The sequence below is a fragment of the Trachurus japonicus genome, chromosome 24 (assembly GCF_045865225.1).
Source record: "Trachurus japonicus isolate A0001 chromosome 24, Traja_1.0".
NCBI lineage: Eukaryota > Metazoa > Chordata > Actinopteri > Carangiformes > Carangidae > Trachurus > Trachurus japonicus.
The window spans coordinates 7541523-7554762 of NC_140930.1; the positions used below are offsets into that span (position 1 = coordinate 7541523).

Consider the following 13240-nt stretch of genomic DNA (forward strand, 5'->3'; position numbering starts at 1 on the left):
TCTGGGCCTCTGAGACTGAGGCGTAGGCTACAAACCAAATAGAACAGCAGATAAAAGCTTGTACGACTCAGCTCTTGTTGGCCTCATTGGATTTATAGACCATGTCCACCAGTTAATAACTCATGTTGAACTGACACTGACCTTTTGAACATTTTTGCGTCATCATTATCTGACACCGTGCATTCTCCTCATCATTACCTAAGTTCCTAATCTTTGATAGGCGGCGATTGATTTATACTCTGTGATCACAGAGTGGACTGACATAATTCAGATTAATATAAACTCTACAATGTGCCAGGATGGAAAAGCAGCAGAAAGAGTTCATAGAAAACTGTCCTCAGAGCTGTTTTTACTCAGATGTGACCACACAGGCCTGATCCGTCGGCCTCGAGCTGCGTTGTTGCTTTCTGAGTCGCAGCTGAGACAACAGAGAGAGGACAGGACTGCAGCGTCCCCGTGTTTTGGTCATCATGTCTCCTCAAACAACAACAAGCCATCATGTCGTAAAGACAAGGACTCGTAAAAAGGGAAGAGGATCAGAAATAACACATCGTAAACCTTTGCTCCTCTATACGTACAGTATGGATTGTATCAATTTAATGCAAACGCAGCAGCGACTCCTGACTGCTACTGAACGCAACGCAGAGATAAATACTGTAAGACTACAGAAGGAGAAGGAGAAGAAGTGAAATGGTGTGTAGATGTAGAAAAAGAAGGGAAGCAGCTGTTGCAACATCTGTAATAATGATCCATATGAAAGAATGACTAACAGGAGGGCGGTGTACGCTGATACTGACACATTTCCAACAAAATTTGACGTGTGGCCCAGTGATAAGGGTGTGTGTGTGTGTGTGTGTGTGTGTGTGTGGACTTTGTTCACAGCTGTTTCCACTGTGTGAGTTTATCACAGGCAGCACAGACAGACAGGACAGACTCCAACTTTACTCTGAAGCTGCTGCATGAAGTCACTGACAAACACGGATTGGTCTACTTCTTCTTCTCCTTCTTATTATAGTATATTATAAACATATTTATTTATTTTTATTTGAAGGGTCTGTGGAGGTTTTACCTGCAGCCATGATCAGTAGAAACTTCAAGAATATCCTGGTGGTCTCCATCGGGTTTCTGTCCCTGTTCACGGCTTATGGAGGCCTGCAGAGTTTACAGGTAGGTGGAAGAGCTGCGTTCATTCTACTTATTACACTTTAATATTTAGACGTTTAGATATTTAGACAGGGTGATTAATTCATAAGTCACTTCGTATACAAGAAACTGATTGTGTTAATAATAAACATAATTAAAATAATTACATTATTTCAGGACTTTTAATTATTGTTTTGTGTAAATAACAATAATTTTTAATCAAGCAGAGCTGGAATTAGTATCATGGATTGTTATTTGTGTGTTAACTTGAAAAAATAAAGACTGACGGTGACGGTTGAAACACACAGTCCTTAGTTTATTCTACATTGTCTCGAGGATGTTATAGGCTAATTGTTTACAGTATTAATGGGTTCTGTGTCTTTACTTGTTGAAGCCATGAGCCGTTTAACTTTGAAATTTGGTCCCTATTACTTCACTATAGCAGATAACATCATGTGCATGATTTTGTATTTAACAAATGTAAACACATTGTTGCACTGAAACTAGAGTGGCATACCTCCACAGCTGCTTTGAAAAAAAAAAACACTAAGAAATATAAAGAATAATCTCTAATGATAACAAATGTAAAAATGCTTAATTTGAATATATGAATGACATAAAACTGTGTAATTTTTCAGCCTATGAAATGTTAAATGTAAGCAAACTACACAAACAGGTCATTAATAATTATAAGCAGCAATTTAAATGGCCGCATTGTGAAGAGACGATGTTTCCTGTCCTTGGATCAAAGCCACATTTTGTGGCATTGCCTTGAACTGGACTGAAGCAAAAGTGAGGGTAAACACTGTCAAACAGTAAACAGGATTCACTTTATATATATATTTATTTAGCTCTGCAGAATTCAAGCTCAAAAAATGTTAGAAATCTGCTGCTTTTACAGAGTTAAGACAAATGTGCACAGTTCAGATGAATGCATATTGCTGTCAAACTGAATAAAGCTTGTACATAAAGAAGTTACTACCACTGCACTGTCCCCTAATGGAGTCCAATGTCTCTGCCGTGTGTTTGTACAGAGCAGCCTGAACGCAGAGGAGGGGATGGGGGTGGCCTCTCTGAGCGTCATCTACGCCGCCATCATCGTCTCCTCCATGTTCCTGCCTCCCATCATGATCAAAAACCTGGGCTGTAAATGGACCATCGTGGTCGGCATGGCCTGCTACGTCTCCTACTCTTTTGGAAACCTTTACCCTGGATGGTAAGTAAGTCCTCAGTGTGACAGTCAGATAAAGTCCACAACAAGTCAATATAGACGTGAAAACATTGGTTTTTGTTAACTGTTGATGTAGAAATGTAGCCATAGTTAGGGTTTTAAAGATCTCATCCAATGAAAACCAAGCATTTATTCTTGTTAATGTGTCTATATGATGCATTTTATACATTCTACAAGATATACCATGAGCTAAATAGCAGGCTCAATAATAAAAAAAAAAAGTCAGGGACTCATACAGTACGACAAATAACTAAGGAACCAATCACATCAACTTTGCAGATATGTGCGCAGGGCAAAAGAAAACCAAAAAGTCAAGCGTTTGCGTTAGCACAACTGCTAACCAGGGGCGTTTCTAGACATTCTGGAGGCCCAAGGCAAGATGCGGCCCACCCCACCCCACCCCACTTACTGATGATGTTTTATTTTTTAACAAATAATAGTCTCTACTCTTACAGAATATAAATAACAACAAAGAATATAAATAACTAATCTTGGATACGTTTGCTTCATGGTTAAATGGATACTTAACCCAAAATCAATAATTCACTTTTGAATCGTCCAAAACACACACTATGAAACATCCAGATACCTCCATACTGCTCGTCTGTACTAACCCAAGTGTCCTGAGGCCGCCACATGGAAAAGTTGTTCGGAAAAAATGAATGTGATCTCTGTTTTTAGCCTCGTTGTAGCAGTAGCTCCCAGTGGCTGTGTGAGATTTGCTGCGAGATGTTCTTCTGTATTTACATCATACATCCAATGGATTACAACGACGAACGAACATCTCGCAGCAAATCTCGTGCATGCGAACACAAACATCAACAGACTGCACTGATGATGAACCAGTTTCCTGCAGCTAAATTGGTTTTTAGAAACTCAAAATTAAAACTTTCGCTGTTGTCATTCGTGTAGAAACCGCTGATTTGGTTATTCACTGATCAAAGGAAGCGTGATACTATACACAGAAACGAATCATTCTTGCTGCCTCAACGGCTGCAAAAAAGACTATTCTTAAAAGTTGGTTTGAACCAAGTATTGTAATGAATAAAGTCTGGGTTGCATTGTTTTATGATATTTGTCTGTTGGAAAACTCTACAGCCAAAGTTAATGGTGCAAAACTTGAGACATTAGCTGTTTGGTCTCATGCTATTGCCTATATTCCTGGGCTATTTTAATTTATCCCTTATTTAAATTATGGTTTGGAGGTGTATATTTGTGCAGGATTATGTTTTTCTCTTTACTGGCATTTGTTTGGGGGACCTTTATTTAACTGCATATACTTTGTTTAGGGTGGAGTGTTGTTTTGTTGTTGTTGTTGTGGTTTTTGCGTCTAAACATGAATTAGTAGACCCTTGTACCATATAAAACAGCATACAGGTTTTTTTTTTTTTTATTTGTTATTGTTTGTTTGTTTTTGTTTTTGGGGGGTTTGTTTGTTTGTTTTTGCTTTGTTTGTTTGTCATTTGTAATTTTTTATTTATTTACTCTTTTTCAACAAATTATGTTAAGGAGTTGTATGTCATATTTTTTCTCTATTTTTCAATAAAAAAATAAAAAAAAATAAAACGAAGCTGAAATTTAGCCCATTCAAGAATGAACTTGATATTTATTTATCCGTCTCCTCCAGGTACACCCTCATACCTACCTCAGCCATCCTGGGTCTGGGCGGCTCCCCACTGTGGTCGGCCAAATGCACCTACCTGACCATCTCAGGTAACCTGCAGGCTGCGCGGGAGGGCAAACGGGGCTCCGACATCATCAACCAGTACTTTGGCATCTTCTTCTTCATCTTTCAGTCGTCGGCGGTGTGGGGGAACCTCATGTCGTCGCTCATCTTCGGACAGGACCTCAACATAGGTAAGGTCAGACCGATTATGATAAGAGAAAAAGAGAAAAGCCGTGCGTCAAACCGTGGGAATTTGCTTTTATTTGTCCAAGGAAACCGTCCAGATAAGAGAGGAAGAAACAACTGAGCTGAATGTTTTATTCTCTTAGAGGGTTTTTTAAAAATATTTTTAGCCTGAAATTTACCAGAATACAAAATGAATTGTGTTTTATTTACCAAGAATTCCTGGTGGATCAGTCCATGTTGGAAGAATTTGACCAGCGCCACAGATAAAGTCATTCTGTGTGAAACCAGGAGAAGCTTTATAAACAATAGGAGAGTTTCATCAAACATGTAACTGTGTCTCTAGTGTCCATGATCAACAATCAACAGAGGACTTTAATGGTCCCAGAAATAGAAAGCATAAGGTCATCAGTTGTCCTTTCAGTTTGACCTTCGAGAATCTAATGACAGGTGTAACAGGGGATGATGATAAACTGATTTTAGCGTGATCATTTCCTGTTTGTGTGAACATGGATTTAATATTGAGCTTCACACCTCACACTGACCTCACCTCTTAAATTCGGCATTTGCAAAGTGACACTGTTTGTCCTCTTTATTTATATTCTCTTCAAATACAGATATGTTGAGTACGTGTCTTTCTCTGATTTGGCCGACCTGCATCAGACAAAAGGACATTAATTAATCACTAAACTCAAATTGAATGCATATGGAGTGATACTGTCATGACAACTGGCTGGATGCTTAGAGTCTGTGCCACATACTGATTACCCGACATGGATTTGTTTTTCTCCCTCTTCTTCCTTTTATCTGTCTTTTGACGAAACTGAGTCTGCTGAACCGAATTGCCCCTCGGGGATAAATAAAGTTGTCTGAATCTGAATCTGAATCTAAGATGACATGTGTAGATGCACATTGTTCAGGTCACGTTTCCTCAGTCATGACTCTGCCCTACATTATAAACACCTCAGTTTCACCTCCATCTCAAAGGTGTTCAAAGTCCAACAGCTTTTTTATGGGCTCACCTCATTGGACAATCAGAGGGTGTGTGTGTGTGTGTGTGTATGAAGATGGGACGATGTTGCCAACTATGCATTATATGATTTTACTGTAAAAGCTGCAGCTTATCAGTCCACATTGTCGGGAAGGAGAATATGACACAGTTGTTTATTCCGCTCTGGTTTGGAGTCAGAAGTGTTTAGCACAAGGAGTTCAAACCACCTGGTTTCTACAGTAGTAGTGTTTTTATAATAATATAAAGAACTAGAAAAGGCATTTCCAAGAATGGAAATGGTGTGACTGCTGACAGCAGCTGAACGCTGTTGCAGAATTAGCAAATAGTGCAAGCTGTGATCACCATACAAATGTTTGACCAAGGTCAGAATCGAACCCACATCCTCATGGTCATTAGACTTCCACTCTGCCTCTAGGCCACAGTGCACACACAGTTGCAGAGACTGTTGTCTGTTAATGATCTGCACACTGTCAACATCAAGAAAGCTTGAGAGTCAAGCTTGAATGACTTAGAATGAAAATGTCTGTGAATTTCAGGCTGAGCACTAACCATATGGCCACAGAGAACCTGAGTTACAATGAGCTTTATACTATGAGGAATCAAAGACTGTCCAATGACAGCTGAATAATTGGAATCAAAAGTCAAGCAATGAAGTGAAAAGACTGAGGCAGGAATCGAACCCATGACCATATGATCACTAAACCTTTACTCTGCCACTCGGCTACAAAGAGCACACTGCTTTCAAAACTGTTGTCATTCATTGTAATGTGATGATGTGCTGCAAACTGGTACGAGTAATCAAGGAGATAACAAACACCTGTAACCAATTGAAGGCGGGGGAGGAGAGCAGAATTCAACATAACATAACAAGAGTTCTTCCCTTGGATTCGAACCAGTGACCTTAGGGTTGGCAAACATCCACCCTAACCCCTACACTACAGTGGAGTTGTGAAGAAGAGAGGTTGAGACTTTGATGAATGTGAGATTTTTTGTGAAAAAGTTAAATATTTGAAAAAGTATAAATAGTTAAAAAGAGAAAAGTAATGCCGATAAAGTTCAAAAAAAGCTGCACGTTTTGATATATGAATTGTTGAAATAGCACAAAGTATGAAGGACTAGAAGAAGACCGTAAAAAGGCGGAAGAAAATGGCCAAACAGAAGAACAATAGTGTGACTGCTTCAGCAGTCACACTAACTAGTGATCTATGGGAACATAAACAAGCTATAATTGGATTTAAAAGAAACAGAGCTTAAGCTGATGAACATGGACTTGTGTTATTGATGGTTTTATTCTTTTACAAACAGGAAATGGTTTTATTGTTTGTTTTTAATTTGTGGAAATTTCAGTTTCAAAAAGCACTACAACTGCTCATTTGTTTGCCTTCCTTTTATTTATGCATAGTACATCTTAATTCATCTCACTCACCTGCATCATCTCGGCTTACCTGTGCGTGAGCTGTCAAACCGAGACAAAGGACTTCCGCCAGTTTACGTGCGGCCATCTTTGCGAGGGTTTTACGGTCATGTGCCCGTAGTACCCCATGGATTGTTATGGTTTTTCTGTCTGTATTAAACCGAGTATATATGTAGCCTATGTATGGAAGGAAAGTGCGGCCAACAATTGATAAAAGTATTGATTATTATTTATGTGGCTCTGAATATACTACCCATGAATATATTTGTCTAAATGTATTTCACTATAAAATAAGATCTGTTTGGTTTTTGTAGCCTCATAATTATTCTTTTATAGACACATAGCAAGGGTCATGCTTTGGAGAATGTCGCCAAATGTGACATGCAGTTTCACGTTCATAAATAAACCAAGGAAGAAGAAGGCGGAAGGAAAGAAGGAGGAGGAAACAGCAGACGACCATATCGTAACATGGTTTAGATCTTCACCTCATTGCTCCAAGCTCCGGAAATACTCCAGAAGAACTCCCTGACAAACTAATATAGCTGCAGCCTCTCTCTTTCTTGATGAATTTAATGAAAACTGAACATTTTTTTCCTCTGACAGCCATCATCCCGGAGGAGCAGCTGCAGAGCTGTGGAGCGGCCGACTGCGGCCTCAACATCACCGTCAACGGCACCACCACCAGACCTGCACAGGAACTGGTGTGGACGCTCCTCGGCTGCTACATAGGTAACGAACGCTCTGCACCAACAGATTAGATGTTACCAACTAATCAGCGAGTTAGGTTCATTGCCAGATTGTCCACTTTTCTTAACAGAAGAGCCCTGGAAATCTTATCAGGCGCTCTGGTGCAGTGCCACTACGATTACGCCTGTTCTTCTTGGTTCTCTGCTGTCCCTAAAATACTCAAAACTAGGCTCCAGTCTGCTCAAAACAAAATAGTTAGAATACTACTTAAATTGCATCCCAGAACTCACCTCCTCCCGGAACATTTTGACAGCCTTAAATGGCTCAGAGTTGAGGAGCGTGTGACACAAATTAAATTATGTATGGTCCATAGGATTTTAAATAATGCTGCCCCGGACTATTTGAAGAGGTACTTTACTAAAGTCAGTGATATTCACAACCATGCCACCAGGGGGAGATCCTCGAACCTGGTCCCGGTCAGATTTAAGAGAAATATGGGTCAAAATACTTTTAAATACACAGCATGCGTGGCATGGAATGGTCTGCCTTCTTCCATCCTTCTTCACTCAACCCAAAAAGGTTGGTTGAGAGCGACTTTTTAGCTTGAGATTAAAGTTGGCTGTTGTCCTTTTTTGTAGGTATGTATTTGTATATTTTTAATATTGTCAAGTTTATAATTGTTATTGTATTTTGAAATATGCCCCCCCCCACCCCAATCTCTCTGTGTGGAGGCACACCCACACATTCCCCTCATGGACATCATGCACTTACACCCACTGACACGGACAGACACACACACTCACTCACTCACTCTTTGTGTCTGTTGTCAATAAAGAGTTAAGAAACAAAACAAAAAAAATAACTGATCATGGGTTTCACTTTCACCTGATAAAGTAACCAATGATAAATCGGGGGAAACTGCAAGGGCGCATGACGTCCGTCCGACTGCCCATTTCTCCGACCATACATTTCTTTATTTTTGCGTCCATTAGTCCGACCTCCCATTTTGTCCGACTTAAGTAGCCCTAACCCTTAACCTTACCCTAAACCTAACCAACACTGTAGAATGGGTAGTCGGAGAAATGAGCCGTCGGACTTATGGCCAGTTGGACTGATGTATGCTCCCCAAAACCTGAGCTGTATCAGTGCGTCAGACTTCACACGGTCTTTGTTGTGTTCCTGTGTTATCAGGTGTGGGTGTACTGGCCATGCTCATCATCGCCGTGTTTCTGGACAACATCGACCAGGAACAGGCCAGCGAGTTCCGCGGGAACCGGGAGCCGTTCTGTCACACGTTCCTGGCCACGTTCCGGCTGCTGAAGGACTGGAGGCTGCTGACCCTCATCCCCCTCACCATGTACAGCGGCTTCGAACAGAGCTTCCTGTCTGGGGAGTACACCAAGGTGAGGAAACTAGAAACTAGAAACTAGAAATCTGCTTCAGAGCCGAAATCGAATATTTTCTTCAATGTTGACATGATTATTTGCTTAAAGGGATAGTTCAACATTTTGGCAAATTGGCCCATTGCCATAATCCCTATAGTCACAGCAGTAGGTTCGTTACCTTTATTTGTCGATGCAAGCTATTTTCAAAACTGCCGAGCCGAGCGGCGAGCTACTCAGAGCTACGCACGGAGGCTCATGGGATTTCTTAGTTTCCCTCATCGAACTCATCAAATACACAATCCAACAACTCCAAAAAGCTCTGGTGGACAAGTTGTGACCTGCACATTCACCACGCTATGTGATAATAACAAAACATTACGAGACAGAGTTGTTTTTGAGTTAAATTCATGCAAAACCGCTGAGGCGTGTTGCCTTCAGGGACAGTTTTTCAGCAAGTAGACTCTGTATTTACCTCTAAAACAACTCTGTCTCGTAACGTTACGTTATTTTTTCATAGCGTGGTGAATGTGCAGGTCACAACTTGTCCACCAGAGCATTTTGGAGTTGTTGGATTGTGTATTTGATGAGTTTGATGAGGGAAACCAAGAAATCCCATGAGCCTCCATAGCATAGCTCTGAGCAGCTCGCGGCTCTGCTCCGCCATTCTAAAAACAGCTTGCACCGACAATTAAAGGTAATGAACCTACTCCTAAAACTATAGGGATTATGGCAATGGGCCGATTTGCCAAAATGTTGAACTATCCCTTTAACTGTGTGTCAGTTCTGTTCTGTGGCTCTAGAGTTGGTCCATTGTGAGTGTTTTGATCAGATATCTATCAATGATTTGTCTAAAGAAATCTGTGTTTCCTTGCAGAACTACGTCACGTGCGCTCTGGGGATCCACTACGTCGGCTATGTGATGATGTGTTTCGGAGCTGCTAACTCTCTGTGCTCGTTCCTCTTCGGCCGACTGGCTCGGTACACGGGCAGAGCCGCTCTTTTCCTCCTGGGTAAGATGTTAAAGGGATTTTCCGGCGTAGGTAAATGTAAACCATGGTCTAACACACACACACACCATCAGATCCAGTAGAACGCCCCCTCGAGAGATCAAGTTTGCCGACTGCTAACCTCTCGAGTTGTAGCAACTTCACCAAAGACCACACGATAGCAAATCACTGCTGTCTGTGGAGCCAAGAGCCAACCGTGATCAAAAAAGCTACTCACTGCCACAAATAATGATCAGAACAGCACCAAACTTCGTCAACAGTACAAATAGGATCCCAGCACATAATATGAGGCACCAAACATCTGCTAGCTTTGCCTGGTCTTTATTGAAAAGAGGCGAAAACAGAACTCACCCACTCTTCTCCAGTCGCTTGCTAGTTGTGGGAAAGTCCTAACAAGTCGACTACCGAATGCATTAGTGTTCCTCTCTGTCTCTAACAATAACTAGCGAGTGTAGACAGGGAAATGAACAGAGGTGAGTTGCTCAAACTATCACATTTTTGGAAATAAACATCACTGGACTGACTCCTTTTCTACTGCACTCGGTAATCGACTTGCTTGGGCTTTCCTAGCTAGTTGGCTCTCAGCTCCATAGAAAGCAGTGTTTTGCTACCGTGCGGTCTTTGCTGAAATTTCTACAACTAGAGATGTTTGCAGTCGACAAATTTCATCTCTGGAGGGGGTGTTGTACTCTCATGGTGCGTTAGACCATGGGTTACATTTCCCGCCGGAATATCCCTTTAAAGATGTAGTTTGTTTCTGACCATAAAGTTTCGACACAAGGCTGAATAAACTGTTGATTGATATTGATCTTTGATTGTTTTATCTGTTGATCCGTTCTCAGCTGCAGTAGCCAACTTCTCGTGCATCATCGGGCTCTTGTTCTGGAGACCTCACCCTGACGATCTGGCAATCTTCTTTGTGTTTCCTGCTCTGTGGGGGATGGCGGACGCTATCTGGCAAACTCAGACCAACGGTAAGAAACTCCCATCAGCCCTCTGATGTGCAGCAATGGAGTCAGAGCAGAGAAATGGATATCATGACCAATAGGCTATTGTCCATTCAAACAAACGACCCTTTTCCACTTGCACTACTCGGCTCAACTCAACCCGTTTTTTGGGGCTTTTCCACTAGAGATAGTACTTGATACCCAGTGGTGGACAGTAACGGAGTAAATTTACTTGAGACTCACTGTACTTAAGTACATATCCAGAGGATTTGTACTTTACTTGAGTATTAGATTTATTTGATACTTATTACTCTTACTTGAATACATTTCCAAGACAAATATTTTTACTTTTACTCGAGTTTATTTCTAGGAAGGCTGAAAAGTACTCGTTACTTTCAGGTCTGCTCTTTTTTTTTCTATTGGACACAAGCTGTGTTTGTCAAAGAAGGAAACCCTAACCCCTAAAAGCAGCACATCAGTGCAGCTGGTCTCAAAGAGTTAATTCTCAGAAACAAGAGTTAAAAGGTCCTTAAATTCATTTAGAAAACATTATAGTAATTCATTGATGTGAAAAATAAGAAATTTACTCTTACTCTTACTTAAATTTAAAAGCATGTACTTTTGGATACTTAAGTACCTTTAAAAGCAGGTACTTTTACTCTTACAGTACTTGAGTAACATGTGGACTGAGCTACTTTTACTTGTAACGGAGTAAATTTTGACCAGTAGTATTTGTACTCTTACTCAAGTACTAGGGTCGAGTACTCTGTCCATCTCTGTTGATACCTGGTACTTTTTTGGTAACGCCTCAGGCGAGGTTGCAAGCAGCTGAGCCAATACTGAAACATGACGTCAACCAACTGTCGGCCACTGATTGGCCAGAGTGTTGTCACTGGAAGAGTAGTAAACACAATGTCCAAAACAAGAATCAAACCCGCTATTTTTAAAAACACACCCTCAACAACGACAACCGATCTGTACTGAGACTGTTGTTGATCTTTCATACGAGTTAAATGGCCGCCGTGCAGAAAACCACGCCACGGTCCGTCGATGAGGTGAAGATGAGTGTTTGGTGGCTGAAGAGAAGATGAAAAAAAGCTTCCGTGCTATGATGTCCCCCCCCATGTTGAGGAGGAACTACTCAGTTGCAATGGAAAAGGACCTAAACTGAGTCGAGTCGAGTCGTAACTGTGTAGTGGAAAAGGGACATAAGGTTTGGGCCAAAAGCCGGTAGCCTATATATAACAACGTGAATGAATCATGCAGTAAGGAAATAGATGATGTTGAAAGGAATGTGAACTTCCTTTTCTTTCCGTCCTGCAGCTCTCTACGGCATCCTGTTCCCCCATGAAAAAGAGGCGGCATTTGCCAACTACCGTATGTGGGAGTCGCTGGGTTTCGTCATCGCCTTCGCGTACAGCACCTTCATCTGTCTGGAGTACAAACTCTACATCGTGCTCGCCGTCCTGCTGCTGACTTGCGTCACCTACCCCATAGTGGAGTACTACGAATACAAGAACCCCACTCCGCCCGTGGAAGAGGGCACCTACCAGAGTCACAAGGAAAGAATCAAGAGCGATCAGGACAACATCATCTCCCAGTCACAATTGTAGAGACTGAATTTTGATCCTGTCGTAGCCGTTACGCTGCTAATCAGGAGTCTGACGCTGATGCTGCCAAATTGTTTCAGTTCCACGTTGAATCGACTGAAGGGGACAATCTGAATCCTGTCCACTTGTGTTGGTGTTTATCAGGTCAACCCTGCAAACTGGAACCCTCCTTTCCCCTTTGTAAAATATAACAAATAGTAATGTACCATATTGTATGCACTGTTTCTCATCTGTGGAGCCGGATATGAAACTCCAGTGGTAAAGACTGAAACTTTACTGTTAGGGCAGAAAAATGACTAGTAGTAAAAAAAAAAAAAGCAAAACAAACAACAAAAAAAGGGATTTTAAAATGTTAAAGGATTTACGTTTTCTGGACACTGCCAATTATCAACCAACAGTTCGTTCCGACAATTTCTATAGTGCAGTTTTGTTTACTGTTATAATTGTATGTGATATATTGCACTGAAAAAAATATTTAATAGCTTTTGAGACTGGAAAACTGAAAAGTGAACAATAGATGCAAAGATTTGTATTGTAGAATTTCACAGACACCAATCTTTTCTTTAAAGCAGAAGTAAGTGATATTTTTGTGTTAAAGCAGATATCATCGGCACGGCCGTTTCGGCTAATGCTGTGTTCAAGGCAGGCTTTTGAAACCGTAAGTTACAGCTTCAAGTCACAACTACGACTTGGTAGCGTTCCAGGTAACCCGTAGCTCGTGTTTTTACCGTCCTGTTGTCTGTGAAAGTTCCCTATAACGGCCACTCGTAACTTCCGACCCGTGAACTCGTACCAGATCGAACTGGTATGACTTCACAGGAAGGAAAAACACAAAGTACGAGTTTCCTTGAACGCACCATGAGTTAGCAGCCCCCGCCCTTGTCAGGCATCAATTGGTCCTCGTGCTACGTCACCACATTCACGCGCATCCCTTGGCTGCACACACAGCCCTTCA

General features: G+C 41.4%; 1 protein-coding gene across 1 annotated transcript; it reads left to right on the forward strand.

The window, feature by feature from the left end:
* The first annotated feature begins 938 nt into the window (after nt 1-938).
* On the forward strand, nt 939-12576 carry unc93a (unc-93 homolog A). The gene is made up of 8 exons (XM_085771093.1): nt 939-1167; nt 2178-2359; nt 4002-4231; nt 7253-7378; nt 8528-8739; nt 9596-9731; nt 10571-10702; nt 11999-12576. The coding sequence occupies exons 1-8, from the start codon at nt 1078-1080 to the stop codon at nt 12286-12288; spliced, it is 1398 nt and encodes a 465-aa protein (XP_085627219.1). The 5' UTR covers nt 939-1077; the 3' UTR covers nt 12289-12576.
* The last annotated feature ends 664 nt before the right edge of the window (nt 12577-13240 follow it).

Excerpts from the sequence above, each read along its gene's own strand:
- unc93a (XM_085771093.1), top strand. The coding sequence starts at position 1,078 with ATGATCAGTAGAAACTTCAAGAATATCCTGGTGGTCTCCATCGGGTTT. Across the intron at positions 4,232-7,252 it reads CGGACAGGACCTCAACATAG|CCATCATCCCGGAGGAGCAG; the intron begins GTAAGGTCAGAC and ends TTCCTCTGACAG. Across the intron at positions 7,379-8,527 it reads GCTCCTCGGCTGCTACATAG|GTGTGGGTGTACTGGCCATG; the intron begins GTAACGAACGCT and ends CTGTGTTATCAG.